The 19,370-nt window shown below is 46.1% G+C and overlaps 1 protein-coding gene across 6 annotated transcripts in view; it reads right to left on the reverse strand.

Annotated features, from left to right (window-relative positions):
• cfap65 (cilia and flagella associated protein 65) overlaps nucleotides 1-19,370 on the reverse strand; it is a 212,756-nt gene that overhangs the window by 10,721 nt on the left and 182,665 nt on the right. For 4 of the 6 annotated variants that reach the window (XM_038790129.1, XM_038790130.1, XM_038790128.1 and 1 more), the window contains exons 32-34: nucleotides 16,523-16,657; nucleotides 13,548-13,619; nucleotides 1,086-1,148 (exon numbers count right to left, since the gene is read on the reverse strand). In XM_038790129.1, coding sequence (XP_038646057.1) covers nucleotides 1,086-1,148; nucleotides 13,548-13,619; nucleotides 16,523-16,657 — 270 coding nt within the window. Of the gene's footprint in view, nucleotides 1-1,085; nucleotides 1,149-3,639; nucleotides 3,724-13,547; nucleotides 13,620-16,522; nucleotides 16,658-19,370 lie in introns of all 6 variants that reach the window. The other 2 variants (XM_038790133.1, XM_038790131.1) reach the window with 1 other exon arrangement.

The raw sequence follows: 19,370 nt of genomic DNA on the forward strand, positions 1-19,370 counted from the left end.
CCCTCACAACTCGGTGGAGGTCGTTGGTCTACTTCCAACATTGGACAGCAATCCTCCTGGTCATGCTGCCTGCACTGACAGTCGCTGCCACTGCCTCCCAGGCGGCATTGCCGACCCTGTTACTGGCACTCCAATTCCCTCTGTGGAACAGGATGCCCCGTCTCTCATTCACAGTGTCGAGAACTCGGTCCAGGTCGGCATCCCCAAAGTGAGGAGGAGGTCTATGTGCTGCATGCTTGTGTATTGACTGGGAGTGAGTGGTGAGGGAGCGCTTAAAAGCAGCTCCCCCTTGTTAGCGGCGAGACACTGGGGCACGAGTCTGGCGGGTCAGATGGTAAGGTAGTTAATAATGGTGAGAAACTCGTGGGGGCTCATTTTCGGCACTAAGTGCCGTTAGATATGAGCCACGCTCACGCCAACGTGCCCGTCGAGAAGCAGCCCGCCAATTGTGCCCAAAATGACACTTCGAAATGTATCCATTAAATTGCGCCCATGTTTAACAATGATGCTGCTTTATATTCTTACCAGTGGAAGGCATGTCTGTCAGTAGTAAGCAAAGAAAACCAACAATGCGGCAGAAAATATGATTGACAAAGGTCTCAGAGGGTTCTAAGGCTGGAGGAGGTTACAGAAAGAGGGAGAGGGTAAAGCCATCAATGATTTAAGATGACTAGAGCGTGTAAGACACGGGTGCAAGAAATGGCTCCAAGCAGAATTCTTGCTGGGCGGAAAATATTCCAGGGCTATGGGGAAGAGCAGGGAACTGGGATTTAACTGGATTACTCTTCAAGAGTTGGTGCAGGCTCAATGGGCCGAATCTGTGCTCCACTATATGTTCTATGCAAGGGGAGCAATTGTTAGGTAATCAGCCCTGTAATTATAGCTTGCCAGTCACTGACCTTGGTGAGGTTGATGCTCGAGATGGGCTGATCCAGCTGAGCTAACCCAGGCATGATGGACCAGTCGGTCTCCTTCTGAGCTGCACTTCCTGAGTTTCCAGGACATGTCGGTTGCACATACAGTATACATCTTACAGCTGAACGTAAATGCTACAGATAAGTTACTTGTGCAGTAACTTCACTTACTCTGGGTCGTCGATGTCCAAATCGGTCTTACTCTCTGATGATTTAATTTCAACCTCTCGCAGACTAAATTTGGAGAAAGCTAAAGATTACTATCAAATTTAAGCAAATTATGTCAGGTTATTCCTCAGGTAGTTTGTTAATGGGACTAAGGCATAGAGTTCAAGTCTGGCCCAGGGTTGGTCCTTAGTCAGTGCTTAGGGTGCAACAGATGGACTACTCCAACTAATCTGTGTCTACCTGGGTTAAAATTGAAAAATAAATAAATTTTGATAATTTCACCAGGAGTCTCATCGAGGATACCACCTGGATTATTTACCTGCTAAAACGGACAATTGGCTTAAAACAACTTTAAACTGACTGTTGACGAAGGAATGTTGGGGAAACGTGACTGCAGCATTATGTAAGACAGTCTGGAAGGTTACAGATAAGAAGGCATTTGTAGATTCTGAGTGACCATGGTAAACACCAGGTGCTGTTTGGGAACTTTAGTCTGTGCGGCCAAGAGAAAATGGAAAATTACCCACAGGAATATTGATTTTCAGCACCAACAGAGGGAAACATTGGCACAGCAATCATATCACTGGACTAGTACTCCAGGAGCCCAGGCTAAAGCCTTGGTTCAAAAATCCCACAATCGCACTTGGTGATACTAAATCTGGAATTATAAAGCTAGTCTCGGTAATAGTGACTAGGACATCATCTATCTACGTCAACAATCATTGATTGTAAAAACCCCATCCGACGCACGAATGTCTTTAAGGGAAGATATCTGTTATCAATACCCAGACTCACCTACATGTGACTCCAGACCCATAGTTATGCGGTTGACTCTTAGCTGCCCTCTGAGATGGTCAAGCAAATGTAAGGGTCATTCCCTTTCTTTTACTTTTACCGTTACGTTTTTGATTCACGGATGATTAATGGACATGTGTCTTTCAGGCAAGTGGCCTGTGCCTTTAATTCAAGCAGAGAATTTCAGCAGCAGGGGAGATCACTGTGCTAGTCTGTGCTGGTTTGAACTGGAGGTGTAGACTGACTAATGACAGAAATTGGCTGGGACTCGGTTTGATTGATGTGGCTGGTGGCCAACGAATTGGCCCAAAAGGTTGTGTTCTGCCTGGTAACCGATGGCGATTGGATCTTCTCCCGCTGAAATGGTTCAGTGACCTAAGAAGCTTTCAGTTTCGATTACGGCAACACGGAGGTAAAAGATCCTTCTAAATTCTCTCCAGAAAGCTGTTGCTGAGGCTCTCCAAAGTGATCCAGCTAAACTCTCTCCAGAAAGCCAGCTGTGAGGGCTGTACTCGCTCCAGAACATAGAACTGCACAGCACAGTACAGGCCAAGGAACCAGCTAACTCTCTCTTCAATCAGCCTGTGGGTATTGGATTCCTGAAACCACAGGGCCTGAAGCCAGGCCACGAACTGAAAGCAAAATACGATAAAACAGAGACTTTTCCTTCCAGGGAAATTGTGAGTACAGGCTGCAAAACAAAGACTGTAATCTACAAACTTACTGTGAAGAAAGCATGCAAGGAACCATCATCCTTTCTCTTTCACTTACGTTTTTCCCCCTTTTCCACCCCTCTGTGTTTGTCTGTCTTGTGTGCGCGTAGAGGGTGGGGAGGCAAGTCAAAGTAAGACTTAGGTACTTATTAATATTTAAACAACTGTAATTGCTGTGCATTTCATTATAGTTCACATAATAAATAAACAGTAATTGTGTATAAACTTACAAACCATGTGACTAATTATTGGACAGCCAAGGGCAGAAGACTTTGGGTATTTTTATAAAACATATATTGGTTAATTCATTGTGTTGTGACATGGTACACCTGGGGCTGGAATTGACCACATACTAGCCCAGGGAGTCGTAACACAAGCTGCCCGGTTCAAGGGAAATTAGGGGTGGATAACAAATACTGGCCGTGCGAGTGACACGCATCCAGTGAAAGAATAAAAAAAGAATGATGGAAAATACAGTTCACGGGACAGTGCTCAGTGCACACGTTACACGAGGAAAACATGCCACAGGAATGATGAAACTCTCATTACCAGGATGTTGTCAGAGAATTGGCTGATCGGTGTTTTAATTGTATTAGTGATTTTAAAGTTTTACGCATCTGTCTTTAAATCTGTACTGTGTTCACGTTATTAGAAACCATTAGTTGGAACACTTTTAAGTCTTTGTTCACCTCACTCAATCGCCTCAAGTTAAGGGAGAAAAAAATAAATGATCCTTGTCCTTCTACCGGGAACTGTACTGGTAAGTGTAGACGTTGGGCTCAATTCCAAGAAGCGGCTCCTCACAGTAGAAAGGTGCCAATAAATGCCACGCAGGGAACAGAGTAGGAACAAAGAGTGGTGAAAAATACAAAAGAAGTGAAATGAGGAGGAACCATAAAAATGATTTCCGAGATTGGAAGAGAGGGCCGGGTGAGAGGGGATTTGGGGAAAAAGATGTTTCGGAGACAAGGAGTCAGAGGGAGGGATTTGAGAGTGAGAAGAGGGGTTGAAAGTGAGGCTGTCAATGGCGGAATAAATAGGTTTCCTACCGACATTCACTGTCTTAGTCAGTGCTGATAGATACTGCAGGATTCCCCTGGTCAGACAACACTACCCCAGCAAAAGGTTCACTCCTACAGGGGAGAAAATTGGGATTTAAAAAAATATATATCACATGGTTTGTTGCATGAATATTAACGCTTTTGTTTGTTCATGAATAATATGCTCTGCTCGCGATTTTTCATGACATTGTGTTGAGGAAGGCAACAATTACAGGTCAACTTTCACACTGCTTGAAAATTTCATATTTGGCACGAGTGTTTGCAGGGCCCCGGAAAACAGAGGCCTATTTTAACAGCACTGTAGGCCAGGAGGAGCACGTGAAGTCCACACCATCCCTTAGAAACGTCTTCAGCATACTCTCAGTCAATCATGGCCTCCTCCTCTCTCCCCTGCTACAACTGCAGATCTCCACCTTCAACACCGATCTCAGATGTCTGCCACCATCACAGCCAAACACCCTCTTCCAGTGTCAGTATCACTCTCTAGCAGCCATCCCATTTCCGATCGCCCCGCTATCAATCCATCCCACCCACCAATCACTCGAGATCCTATTCATGTATCTGAAGGACTATCAATGAAGAATGGGTATCAATGCAGGGGGGGGGGGGGGGGGGGCATGCCAGAAGCAGAACCAGGCATTCCTAAAAAAGAGGTGTCAACCTGGTGAAGTTATAACACAGGTTTACTTGCACGCTAAGCAGTGCAAGCAGTATAAAATAGACAAGTGTTTTGCAAACTTTTTTCCCCCGGGACCCACTTTTACCAACCGTCCGACCTTCACAACCCGCACCGGCCAACCTTCGCAACACGCCATTTTCACTTACTTTTAATGCGACAGGGGAGCCTGCTTGGTCTTCACTATCTTGTTCCACTCAGGTTCACAGGAGGAGAGGAAAATATACATATCAGGTACGGAGTTCAGCCGGTTCTTTTATACTGTCTTCACCTTTGTGAGGACTGAAAATCCAACCTCGCACATGTAAGTCGTTGTGAAGGACAATAGCAACAAAATGCTTGTTTTACTCAGCACTGGATACTCCTCGGAGACGCTACTCCAGAATGCTGACAGCCTCATGGACTTGTGCCGTGTTTTTAATCTGCCGTCACAGGTGAGGCGCAAAAGTTGAGACTCTTCATTCCATATATATGCTTCTGGAACATACCTCTTCATTCACCTGAGGAAGGAGCAGTGCTCCGAAAGCTAGTGATTTGAAACAAACCTGTTGGACTTTAACCTGGTGTTGTAAGACTTCTTACTGTCTTCATTTGGAGTCAGCTATAAGTTAATAATTGACTCTGGGGTCTCACTCCTCAAGGATGGCAGAACCCAGCACCTCACAGTGCAAAAAAGTATTTTCCACTCACCTCTTCTCTTTCAAAATCTAAAACTTCTCCTCTGGAAAGTAGCGACAAAAACTGTTGATCAGTGCAGCCAGCTGCAACTGAATAAGGCTTGCCAGTCTATTGACCGTTCCCTTACTAACACTGTTTTCTTTGAAGTGTCGTAGCAGTGTGGGGAACATGTAGTGGCTTTGGCTTTGTACTCGCACTTGCAAAACTTTCAATGACTTTTGGAAAGCATCTACTTCTTCAAGGTGCCAAAACAATCATCATCCTTCCCTTGCAATTTGAGGTCCGGTTCGTTAAGAATTGAAAAGATGTTTGCAAGGTAAGACATAAATAGCATCCAACTGTCATTTTCACTGCATGTAACACCCATGGGCTTTCCTTCCTGATTTGCACTGGAACAATTAACAAAGTCATACCTCAAGAAATCATCTTTATACTGTTTTATTCTCAATTGCAGTTTCTTCTTAATGGATTGTTCACGAGAGGCCCTGCAGCTCTGTACACAGCTCTCACCAGCACTGCTTTGTCCTGCCATGAACTCTCCTGCGCAGCTCGCTCCAGGCAGATTCAGGTGTGAGATCCTGGTCTGGTTGTGTCTCTGGCCCTCTCTTCTTTATTATGAAACGACCCATCTTCAGTTCATAGTATCATAGAATGTACAGTGCAGAAGGAGGCCATTCGGCTCATCGAGTCTGCACCGGCCCTTACAAAGAACACCCGACTGAAGCCCACGTATCTACCCTATCCCCATAACCCAGTAAAGGCTGGTCATGGCTGACATGCTCAACTTTAAGCCAGTCGCAGCCCGCATGAAAGCTGGTTGCCGCCATTGGGTGCTTCTCCCACGATCGGCAACGCCGCGCCCACGACTCTCCCGGCACCCACCTGCGAGTTGAGACCTGCAGTTTGAAGAACTCTGCTATAGTCAGAGCCAAGTGGCCCCAGAACTAACAAATCAGATCTAAGCTCTGCAGTCCTGTCACAACCAGTCGCAAATGGTGGTCGGCAATTAGACAACTCAATGGAAGACGAGGCTCCCCAAATATCTCCATCCTCAAGGATGGTGGAACCCAGCACTTCAAAAAACCATTTGCAATAATCTTCAGCCAGAAGTGCCGAGTGGATGCTCCATCTCAGTGTCTTCCGGAGGGCCCCGCATCACAGATGTCAGTCTTCAGTCAATTCGATTCACTCCACGTGATATCAAGAAACGGTGGCAGGCACTGGATACTGCAAAGGCCCTGACAATGTTCCGGCAATACTACTGAAGACTTGTGCTCCAGAACTTGCATGTCACTAGCCAAGCTGTTAAAGTATAGCTACAACACTGGCATCTACCTGGAAATGTGGAAAACTCCCCAGGTATGTCCTGTATGCAAAAAGCATAATAAATCTAACCTGCTCATGGACGCACAGTTTGGGTTCTGCCAGGGTCACTCAGCCCCTGATCTCATTACAGCCTTGGTTCAAACATGGACAAAAGAGCTGAATGCCAGAGGTGAGGTGAGAGTGACTGTCCTTGACATCAAGGCAGCATTTGATTGAGTATGGAGCCAAGCAAAACTGGAGTCAATAGGAATCAGGGGCAGAATTCTCCATTGGTGAAGTCATACCTGGCACAAAGGAAGATGGTTGTGGTGGTTGGAGATCAATCATCCCAGCTCCAGGACATCACTGCAGGAGTTCTTTAGGGTAGTGTCCTAGACCCAAACATCTTCAGCTGCTCCATCAATGACCTGCCTTCCATCATAAGGTCAGAAGTGGGGTTGTTTGCGGATGACTACACAATATGCAGCACCATTCGCGACTCCTCAGATAATGAAGCAATCCATGTAAAAAATGCAGCAAGACCTGGACAATATCCAGGCTTGGGGCTGACAAGTGGCAAGTTACATTCGCGCCACGCAAGTGCCAGGCAATGACCATCTCCTACAAGAGAGGATCTAACCATCGCTCTTTGACATTCAATGGCATTACCATCGCTGAATCCCCCACAATCAATATCCTGGGGGGTTACCATTGATCAGAAACTGAACTGGACAGATCAAAGACTAGGAATCCGACAGCAAGTAACCTCACCTCCTGACCCCACCCCCCCAAGCATGTCCCCAATCTAAAAGGTACATGTAAGGGGTGTAATGGAATACTCCCCACTTGCCTGGATGAGTGCAGCTCCAACAACACTCAAGAATCTTGACACCATCCAGGACAAAGCAGCTCCGCTTGATTGCTCCCCCTTCCACAAACATTCAAACCCTCCACCACCGACGAACAGTGGCAGTCGTGTGTACGATCTACAAAATGCACTGCAGTAAACTTACCAGGGTTCCTTTGACAGGGAGTTCCACGATTTTGACCCCATGACAGTGAAGGAACGGCGATATATTTTAAAATCAGGATGGTGTGCGTCTTGAGGGCGGGTTTGCCAGGTTGCGGTGTTCCCATACATCTGCTGCCCTTGATCTTCTAGATGGTTTTGGTCATGGATTGAAATGAAATGAAGGCCATAACAGCACTGCAGGTGTACCTACACCACATGGACTGCAGGGGTTCAAGGAGGCAGCTCACCACCACCTTCTCAAGGGCAATTGGGGATGGGTATAAATGCTGGCCTAGCCAATGAGGCCCACATTCCATGAATGAATAATTAAAATCTCCAAGAGTCCCAGCTTTGGCTACATGTCAGCCAGACTAATAGAAGATTGGAAGAGGTTTTTTTCGATATATAAAAGCTAAGAGAGAGGCAAGGGTGGACATTGGACCACTGGAAAATGAGGGTGGAGAAGTGGTAATAGGGAACAAAGAAATGGCAGAGGAACTGAATAGGTACTTTGCATCAGCTTTCATGGTGAAAGACACAGTGGCAACATAGAACTTCAAGAGAGTCAGGGGGCAGAGGTGAGTGTAGTGGCCATCACTAAGGAGAAGGTGCTGGGGAAGCTGAAAGGCCTGAAGGTGGATAAATCACCCTGTCCAGGTGAACTGAACCTCAGGGTTCCAAAAGAGATAGTTGAGGAGATTGTGGAGGCATTGGTGATGATCTTTCAGGAATCACTGGAGGCAGGGAGGGTCCCAGAGGACTGGAAAATGGCTAATGCAACACCCCTGTTTAAGAGGGGAGGGAGGCAGAAGACAGGAAATTATAGGCCTGTTAGTCTGACTTCGGCCATTGGTAAGATTTTAGAGTCCATTATTAAGGATGAGATTTCGGAGTAATTGGAAGTGCCATGGTAAAATAATAATAATCTTCATTATTGTCACAAGTAGGCTTACATTAACACTGCAATGACGTTACTGTGAAAAGCCCCTAGTCGCCACACTCCAGCGCCTGTTCGGTTACACAGAGGGAGATTCAGAATGTTCAATTCACCTAACAGCACATCTTTTGGGGGATCTGGAGAAAGGACAATGGTAAGTGTTGCCTTCAATGGCTCAAGACATCTCAAAGCACCTTTCAGTCAATGAAATACTGTTTAAAGTGTTGTCACTGTTGTAATGTGGAAAGCATGGCAAGTGATTAACATGCTCCCACAAACAGCAATATGGAAGCGATCATAAAATCTGCTTTAGTGACATTAATTGAGGGATAGATCTTGGCCAGTGCATCAGGGAAAACTCCCTTGTGGTCCTTCGAAATAGTGCCACGGAATCTTTCAGATCCACCTGAGAGAGCAGGCGGAGCCTCGATGAACATTTCTCCCTTGTTGGGGAAAACCAGAACATCCGGAGGGAACCCACGCAGACACAGAGAGAACGCGCAGACTCCGCACAGACAGTGACTGAAGCCGGGAATCGAATCTGGGACCCTGGAGCTGTGAAGCAACAGTGCTAACCACTGTGCTACACATTATGCCAGTTATGCTGAACTTTTAAAAAACACTCGTTGATCATCTGCTGGGGTACAATTCAGGGGATTGTACATTAGGAGGGATATCAAGGCCCTGTAAGGACACAAGAAATAGGAGCAGGAGTAGACCATTCGGCCCATCGAGCCTGCTCCACCATTCAATACGATTGCGGCAGATCTTTGACTTCAACTCCACTCTCCTGCCCATTCCCCAAATCCCATAATTCCCTGCGAGACCACATTCCAACACCTGTTCGGGTACACTTAGGTAAAGTTCAGAATGTCCAATTCACCTAACAAGCACATCTTTTGGGACTTGTGGGAGGAAACCAGAGCACCCGGAGGAGACCCACGCATTCAGGGGGAGAAAGTGCAGATTCCGCACAGACAGTGACCCAAGCTGGGAATCAAACCTGGGACCCTGGCGCTGTGAAGCAACAGTGCTAACCACTGTGCTACCGTGCTGTGATAGTGGGGGATTCAGCGATGGTAATGGTAATGCCACTGAATGTCAAGGGGGATGGCTACCAAAGTGGCCATGGTGAAAATGAAGTTGAATGTCGGGAAATGGCTGGGAAAATGAAGCAAAGATATCTATTTAAAAGCAATTTTCCCCAACAGTGATAAAGCTGCTAACATTGAGAACTACGCTAAGGGATAGCTTATTAATGAGACCCAATATGTTTCATCTGCCCCTGTGCAGCTGGTGGTAAAAATAAATTAGAAAGTAGAGGAGCAAAAAGTAATGCTTGGAACCCCCAGGTATCTGTGCTTCAACTTTGACATCTTCCAGAATCGTTACATGACTGTGCAAGTAATGGACATTAAAAAAATGTGTACATTTCAGTCACATTCTGTGATTCTGTGACATGTCGCACAGATTGATCAACAGAGAATGGAGCAGGATTTTTCTCTTCAAATTTACGGTGCACAGAAAGTGTTGTCGGCACATCTTTCATCGGGTTCCATTTCTCTTTGTTGAACATTTCTCTTTGTAGAAGATTCTCTTTGTCTTGTTCTGTTGTGATATTTACCGAAAAGGGTACTTTTATTGGCACAGTATATATTCATGGGAGAAAGGAAGAGGTAATAAAGGTACGGCTACATAGTCAGTCAGAGGCAGAGATCAGTATGTTACTGAACTTCACAAGTGCCTTAAGGTCAAGGAAGATGAGAATCAACACATCTTTCAGAGACAATCACTTGTTCAGAAGGTGGATTCGACTGGAACACAGGACATGAGTGGAACAGATAACGCCCTCCAGAAAGACTTACCTCAAGTTGACATTCCAAAAGTTAACACCGCCACCCCCAGGATGCCATGATGTGGAGCTGCCGGTGTTGGACTGGGGTGGGCACAGTAAGAAGTCTCACAAAACCAGGTTAAAATCCAACAGGTTTAATTGAAATCATAAGCTTTCGGAGCTCTGTTCCTTCAACAGATGAAGTGAAGGCAGATTCACAAACACAGCATACGTAGGAGAGACACAATTGCAAGATAATTACAGATTGAAATGTGAAGAATGATTGGAATGCAAGTCTTTACAGGTAAAGACATTTTTACAGGTACAAACAATGTGTGTGGAGTGAGGGATAATCACAAGTAATCAAGGTGTGAATTGTCTCAAGCCAGGACAGTAGGATTCTGCAAACCCGGGCAGTATAGTGGGGGTTCATGTAATGTGACATGAACCCAAGATCCTGGTTGAGAATGTCCTCATGCGTGCGGAACCTGGCTCCCAGTTTCTGCTAGACGATTCGGCGTTGTCGCGTGTCTTGAAGGCTGCCTTGGAGAATGTTTACCCGAAGATCGGAGGTTGAATGTCCTTAACTGCTGAAGTGTTCCCCAACTGGAAGGGAACACTCCTGTCTGGCGATTGTTGCGCAGTGTCCGTTCATCCGTTGTCTTAGCGTCTGCATGGTCTCGCCGATGTACCATACCTTGGGACATCTTTTCCTGCAACGAATGAGGTGGGTGGTGTTCTCACATGTGATGGTACAATCCATGTCGATGATCCAGCATGTCTTGCAGAGGTTGCCATGGCAGGGTTGTGTGGTGTCGTGGTCGCTGTTCGCCTGAAGGCTGGGTAGTTTGCTGCAAACAATGGTATGTTTGAGGTTGAGCGGTTGTTTGAAGATGTTGGAAGTGGAGATGTGGGGATGGCCTTGGCAGGCTGGTCATCATATTCGATGATATGTTGAAGGCTCCGAAGAAGATATAGTTTTGAGCGGGTACTCTGTCGATCGTGTTCCGTGTTTTATCTTCTGAGGAGGTCGGTGCAGTTTTTCACTGTGGCGCATCGGAACTGTCGATCGATGAACCGCGCTCCATATTCCGTTCTTACGAGAGCATCTTTAGGCATCTGTAGGTGCCTGTCACTTTACTCCTCGTCCGAGCAAATCCTGAGTATAAGGAGGGCTTGTCTGTAGGGAATGGCTTCTTTAATGTGTTTAGGGTGGAAGCTGGAGAAGTGGAGCATCGTGAGGTTATACATGTGCTTGCCGTAGAGTGAAGTGCTGAGGTGTCTGTTCTTGATGGAGATGCATGTGTTCAAGAATGCAACCGATTCTGGAGAGCAGTTCTTGGTGAGTCTGATGGTGGGATGGAACTTGTTGATGTCATTATATAGTCATTTCAGTGATTCTTCGCCGTGAGTCCAAAGGAAGAAAATGTCGTCGATGTGCCCAGTGATAGTGTCGGTTGAACGTTCCCTGCGGCGATGAGGTTTCACTTAAACTTGAAGGTGTTGGCGTATTGAGGTGCGAACTTGGTCCCCATGTCTGTTACTTGTGTTTGGATGAAGAACTGGTTGTCAAAAGTGAAGACGTTGTGGTCATGGATGATGCGGATGAGTTGTAGGATTGCACCTGGAGATTGGCAGTTGCCGGTGTTGAGTACTGAGGCTGTTGCAGCAATGCCGTCGTCATGGGGGATGCTAGTGTAGAGTGCCGAGATGTCTATTGTGATGAGGAGAGTTCCTGGTTCAACTGGTCCATGGGTGCTGAGTTTCTTAAGAAGTCTGCAGTGTCGCGATAGAAGCTGGGGGTTCCTTGTGGGTTTCAGGATGCCCTCGACGTAGCCAGAGAGGTTCTCACACAGGGTCTCATTGCCTGATACGATGGGAGAGCAGGATGTGTTGGCTTTATGTATCTTTGGAAGGCAGTAGAGATTTCCAACGTGGGGAGAATGCAGGATGAGTGCAAGTAGGATGGATTGAAGGTCTGGATCAAAGGTTTTGATCAGTTTGTTGAGTCGGCGGGTCTGTTCTTTGGTCAGATCAGCCGGTAACTGTCTGTAGTGTTCCTGGTTGTTGAGTTGGCAGTAAACTTATTTGCAGTGTAGTCCGTTCTGTTCAGTATAACGGCAGCTCCTTCTTTGTTTGCTGGTTTGATGACAATCTTGCGGTTAGTTCTGAGAGTGCAGATGGCGTTGCGTTGTGCTTGGGTGAAGTTTGGAGCTCACTTGTGAGCGCGGCTGATGAGTCACCCCAGGGTGGAAGAGAATCACTCGACCACACCACTTACACGGACAAGCTCTGAAAATGTTTTTAGCCACCAGCGTGTAAGGCACTAAGCTATGTAATAGAGTGTCTATTCATTGTTGTTAATTTGTCAACTGTATAAGAAGTTTAATTCTCAATTAACCTTGCCAATTTACATCCGTTACAAGTATTGATCTCTACAGCTGGCAATCTGGCAACAGCCATTATCTGGTTCATTCCCCCAGGGCAATGCCTTGACCAATCAGAGCCTGGTCTACATTTTGACAAAGCTTGGCAGTCAACAGTCACTCATCAGATAACCAGTTCATTATCCGTGGCAATACCTTTACGAATCAGAGCCCACTTGCCAATCAGCGCTCTCTTCTCATGCACTAAAACTTGTGTGCCCTTTACATTTGGCATTCTTACAAATTTTCCTGATGAGTGCAAGACAAAAAGCTTTGACAACATGTGTTTTTTTTCAGCAATAATCAAATTTAATAAGTGATAATGATGGTTTTGAAGTCAATAAGTAATTATAAGTGAATGATTTGTTTGGTTTCTTGGTACAGATTGTTGAGCGGCTGACCAAGGTGTTCATATATTTATTGGAGGTTCATGGCTGAATTCCACTTCCCCATCTAACTTGAAACTTTAGGGATCAACATTTGTCTTGGATTAAACTTTTAATGCTACAGTTTAAGCAATGCCTTATAAACTAATACAAAACTATGAGTGAATTTAAATCTTGACGGTTATAAAAACTCATAATATCCAACTAACTGAGGAATTTTGGGTTACATTTGCTGAATAATGGTATACACATGAATGCAGAAGCTGTGAATGATGAGGGGTCGACCATCGTTGGAATCCTGCAAGCCTACCTGAGGGTAAGAAAGGGGCAAAAGGGAGGAGGGCTCATTGGAGCATGAGCAGTTTAAGGAGCCAAGATCCTATAACAAAAGGAAAAGTTAAAACAGGCACAATGACAAGCCCGCGATGCAATCATCAAGTGTTACTTCCCAACAGCATCACATGGTTAATTCCCGAGACTGACGGGATTAGAGTTGGCAGTTGCCATTGAAGAGGTAACACCAGCACAGGCATAATGAGCCAAATAGCCTCCTCCACAATGCAATTTCTATAATTCATGAAACAAACGAGACACATCTTGTGACAGCTATAAATAAGTTACCTGTGAAGTAACATCACTTACGTTGTGAGGCTGATGTTCAATTCTTCCTTACTCAGTGAAATATCTTGGATGCTTAAAGGCTCCAGAGTACTTCTAAAATTCAGAGAAATTGAGAGATTACTTTCAAATTTCAGTGACAAAACATCAATAGTTTCCTCATATTATTATAATAATAATCTTTATTGTCACAAGCAGGCTTATATTAACACTGCAATTAAGTTACTGTGAAAAGCCCCTAGTCGCCACAATCCGGCACCTATTTGGGTACACCAAGGGAGAATTCAGAATGCCCAAATTACCTAACAGCACATCTTTCGGGACTTGTGGGAGGAAACCGGAGCACCCGGAGGAAACCTACACAGTAATGGGGAGAAGATGCAGACTCCGCACACACAGTGGCTCATGCTGGGAATCGAACCTCGGACCGTGGCACTGTGATGCCATAGTGATAACCACTATGCTACCATGCTGCCCACGAAAGCGTGGAAATGTGGAGCCCAAGTCTGACCCAGGTTTAATTCCCTATCTACAATCTGATCTACCTCTGGTGTAATCATAGATAATCATAGAATTTACAGTGCAGAAGGAGGTCATTCGGCCCATCGAGTCTGCACCGGCCTTTAGAAAGAGCACCCTATCTAAGCCCATACCTCTACCCTATCTCCATAACCCCATCTGACCTGCACATCTTTGGACTGAAGGAGGAAACTGGAGCATCCGGAGGAAACCCACACAGACACGGGGAGAATGTGCAAACTCCACACAGACAGTGACCCAGCGAGGAATGGAACCTGGGACCCTGGAGCTGTGAAGCAATAGTGCTAACTATTGTGTTACCCTGCTGCCCATAGTCAGAGAACACACAGAGTACTAGAGAGGTCACACCTGGAGTACCTTGTGCTGTTTTGGTCCCCTTACTTGAGGAAGATACTTGCTCCTTAGAGGGATCGCAAGAGAAGTTCACTAGGCTCGATGAGGAGATTGTCCTATGAGGAGCTGCTGAGCAAACCAGGCCTTAATACTCTGAGGTTCCGAGGAAAGAGAGGTGATCTAATTGTAATATGTAACATGCTTTGGGATTTTGACATGAGAAAATATTCCCCATATCTGAGATATCTGGAACAGGAGGTCAGGGGTTTTTAAAAATTAATTCAAGGGTTGTGAGTTTCGCTGGCTCGGCCAGCATTTATTGCCCATCTCTAACTGCCCCTGCGCAAGGAAATTTCTTCATTCAGAGGCTTGTGAATCTTTGGGATTCCCTGCCCTCGAGGGCTGTGGGTGACCCATCATTGAGTATATTCAAAACAGAAGTCAAGAAAGTTTTTGGTACAAAGGGAATTAGGGCATATAGGGTTAGGGCGGGAAGGTGGAATTAAAACCATAAGACCATAAGGCATAGGAGCAGAATTAGGCCACTCGGCCCATCGAGTCTGCTCCGCCATTCAACCATGGCTGATATTTTTCTTATCCCCATTCCTCCTGCCTTCTCCCCATAACCCCTGTTCCCCTTATTGGGATAGATGATCTTGTTGAAAAGCAGAGCAGGTTTGAAGGGCCAAATGGCTAAATTCAGCTTGAAATTTTAAAAGTTGGTATGTTCCAATTGGCTTCAGTGTTTGGGGTTTGGGCAGACATAGGGATGCGGAGAGGCGATGAAGTGCAGCATTGAAGGAGAGGCTGCCATGTGGAGTGAAAATGAATATCGCTTATTGTCACAAGTAGGCTTCAAATAAAGTTACCATGAAAAGCCCCTAGTCACCACATTCCGGCATCTGTTCAGGGAGGCTGATACGGGAATTGAACTGTGCTGCTGACCTGCCTTCAAAGCCAGTGATTTAGCCCTGTGCTAAACCAGCCCCTAAACCAGCTAAACCAGTGGATGCTAATGTCACTGGACCTGTAATCCAGAAGCCTAAACTAATCCTCTGGGGCACAAGTTCAAATCCCACCACAGCAGTCGAATGTAAATTCAATAAATTTAATTAAAAACTTGTCTCAGGAATGATTAGATTATTGTAAAAACCCGAGCTGGTTCGCTAATGCCCTTTGGGGAAGGGAATCTACCAGCGGTGAATCCAGAACTACACCAATGTGGTTGATTATTAACTGCTCTCTGAAATGCCCTAGGTAAGACACTCGATTGTATCAAACCACCACTGAAAATCAAAAAGGGGTAAAATTGGATGGATCACCTGGCATCGACCTCGGCACTGGAAACAACCATGGCGCACCCAGCCCCGTCGACCCAGCCATGTCCTCTTCACTAATCTCTGGGGGCTTGTAACAAAATTGGTACAGCAGTTCCGCAGACGAGTGAAACAACAACCTGGCATAGTCATGCCAACCAAGTCGTAGCTTACAGCTAATGTCAAAAGCACCATCACTATTCCCAAGGTGGCACAGCACAGTGGTATACAGAAGGGATGACTCCAGACCCCATGAGGTCTCAATGGCAACAGGTCAAACATGGCAAGGAAATCTCCTGGGAATTTTGGAAAATTAACACCAGAAGTAAAAAGACAGTAGAAACTGGGAAATAAGAATACTGGCGGAACTGTTTTTTCTCCCTATATCACCACTTACCACAGCGCCTGTAATTCCCCCCCCCCCCACCACGCCCCAGTTGATGAATAAGTATTCCTCTGTGCTGAACAAGTTACGATTCCCTGGGCTAGTGCACGGTCAGCTCCGGCACTACCTGACCCAGGGTCGCAACACAATTGAAATGAACAAATAATTCTTCCACCACAGAGGACACTGCACCATGCAGTGTATTTACCAAATGATCAGAGGAACTCAACAAACAAGGGCTTTTGTCAACAATGTGCTGGTGAAACATGGCAAACAGGTAATGTGGACATAACTGGGCCCTGTTGCATAAGTGGCCACACTGGTGACAACCATTCCCTCCATGGCTATTTCCACCCCCCCCCCCCCCCCCCCCCCCCCCCCCCCCCCCCCCCCCCCCCCACTCCCGAGCTTTGTCGGAGCTTTACCTGGATGTCACAGGAGGCAGGCTGATCACCCTGGGTCGAGCTGTCAGGACCACTTCCCCCCTGCTGGCTTCTATCAGTATGTTCTGCAGGGTGTTCTCCAGAATCGATTCCAAAAGGTCGCAGAACTCCGGGTGTCTGGAAACACACGAGGGTATAGGGGGTGGCAAGGGAATTGCGAAGGGAGAATAGTTATTGAATGCCTCAGTCAAATATGCAAAATTATTCCAGCATTTGCGATGAGGAAGATCAGAGAGAAAATGAACCTGTGTCAAGCAGCATTGCACAGCAAGGCTGTCAGTACCTGAAGGAGAACATTTGGGTTACTGTTTGAACCTACCCACCATCTTAAACATCCACCCACTCCTCCACCAGCAAATTGCGGGATGCACTGCAGCAATTCATACATACAATTGGTTACTTTGACAGAACCTCCGCAGCCTCCACTAGCTGGAAGGACAAGAGTATCATGTCAATCATGTGAGGAAAAATTAGATTTCTCAATTTCTTTTTAAACTCACTGTCATATACCTTGAAACAGGCTGGTGCCTATGAGTAGGGGCACAGTTGTTTTAATTACATTGAAGTCAGTTAGACAACAAGGGATCGGTGTGAAGGCAAGTGGTTGAAGTGGAAACGAACAGAGGGAGTGCTGGGGGCAGCATGAATAGGGATGTACAATAGGTAGATAAGGGAAGTGATTTAAAATTAACTGTTGTATTTCAAAAAGAGGATAAATGGTTGAGTCAAAGTAGTGAGTTTACTTTGAGAAAATTATTAACCGTAAAGTAACACGAAAGATTGGTAAATTCTAGGAAGAGGAACTTCTAAAGGATCTGAGAAACAGTAGATTGGAAGTTCAAAGTGTGGGGGGGGGGGACATATTTAAAGAGAAATTAAAGACTGTTAGTGTGTGGCTATGAGACCCTGACAAGAGTGTGTGGTGGAGGCAGAACTAGGAAAACCAGCTGCCGCCACCTGAAGAGAAATGTGTTTTGTCTGCAAGGCTTTTGAGACAAACTGTAGCTTCTTAGTATAAACAGAGAGAAGAGGAAAAGCCTGTCTCTGGTCGCCACATTACCAGAAGGATGTGGATGCTTTGGAGAGGGTAGAGAAGCGGTTTACTAGGATGTTGCCTGCTATGGAGGGCATTAGCTATAAGGAGAGGTTAAATAAACTCGGTCAGTTCTCACTGGAACGACGGAGGTTGAGAGGTGACCTGATAGAGGTCTACAAGATTATGAGTGGTATGGACAGAGTGGATAGTCAGATGCTGTTTCCTAGGGTAAGAGAGTCAAGTACTAGGGGGCATAGGCTTAAAGTGCTTGGGGAAAAGTTTAGAACTGATGTGAGAAGCAAGTTTATTTTACACAGAGGGTGGTAAATGTATGGAACCCGCTGTCTGGGGAGGTGGTGGGAGCAGGTACGATAGCGGCATTTAAGGGACATCTAGACAAATATATGAATAGGGTGGGAATGGAAGGATACGGACTCTGTAAGTGCAGACGGTTTTAGTTTAGGCAGATACCATGGTCGGCACAGGTTTGGAGGGCCGAAGGGCCTGTTCCTGTGCTGTATTGTTCTTTGGTTCCCTATCGCAGCAGAGCATTTTGTTGTAACATTACACAACTTTGTTTTTATAGATCTATGAGGACTGTTGCCACCAAAAGGGGGTTCGGCTCGGAGTTCACCTGAAGCCAACATCTTCTATGAAATGTTTGTAGAATACTGTTAACTGCATAAAGGCATTCTTGTTTCTCGAAATGTTATTTTCCTTTTTCCTTTATTTTAATAAATGTTTAAATTTCATGTTCACAAGTGGTCTGAGATTTACTTTTCCTGACTTCCGAAACGTCCTCATAACACAAATTTCAAATTGTTGTGGGAACGTGTCAGAGTTTTCCTTTGGGATTTGGCAGCCTAGCACTTACCTCCTGCCGTATTGTAACAACAGGAACACCATCATCTCCCAAGCTGACCCTTTAAGTTGCATGGAACCTGACTTGGGACTATATCAGCCTTTCCCTTTAAGTTGCTGGGTTAAGAATCCTGGAACCTACGTAATAGCACTGTGGGAGCACTTTCACCACGGACTGCAGTGGTTCAAGAAGACCACCTTCTCAACAAGTGATGAATGGTAAATGGAGCAGTGCTACCCTCTGAGGCACAGTGGAAAAGGGTGTCAGGATTGAGATGGTTATAGAGACCGGCACTCACCGAGCAAAACACTGTCCGGGCTCTCCTCTGATATCGGCAAAGGCCAGTGTTGGTCGGGAAATGCGGCGTTGAAGTCGCCGACACCAATGGCGGCATATAGTGCAGCAGAGAGAAAAGAAACTTGAAGTCACAAATTCCACGACGTATCAGCAGCAGGATGGCCTCTGATTTGCCCCAATGGTTCAGCGAGTTGCACCCACTGACACCATTCCACCCCCACCCCACCTCACCCCTCCCGGCACCCCCCGGTACTACCTGGCATTAAGCTGGCAGTGCCGAGCATGATTCAGGCACGACCGTGGCACAGCAACCCCCCGCTCCCCCAAGTGAGCTCCCAGGGAAGCCCTCTCACCAGGGGCATGTCTTCGTAGACCATGCCTTTCTGACAGAAAGTTGCCTTGGATGGACGTTTCGGCGTGCGGAATGATTCCGGTGCAGGGGCCTGAGGGTTATATCAGAATTTATTATTATGAGGCGCCTGACGCGAAGGGGGACAATCACTCCCTGTTTTCACGCCAACATGAAATGCTACTTTAGCCTTCTCGCAGTATTTTCCACTCCCATCACCGAACCTGCCTAACGTGAACGGGAGTGAAAACCCTCAGCCATTGATTCTCCTTCACAGCGATTACTC

This window comes from Scyliorhinus canicula, chromosome 2 (assembly GCF_902713615.1).
Source record: "Scyliorhinus canicula chromosome 2, sScyCan1.1, whole genome shotgun sequence".
Classification (NCBI taxonomy): domain Eukaryota; kingdom Metazoa; phylum Chordata; class Chondrichthyes; order Carcharhiniformes; family Scyliorhinidae; genus Scyliorhinus; species Scyliorhinus canicula.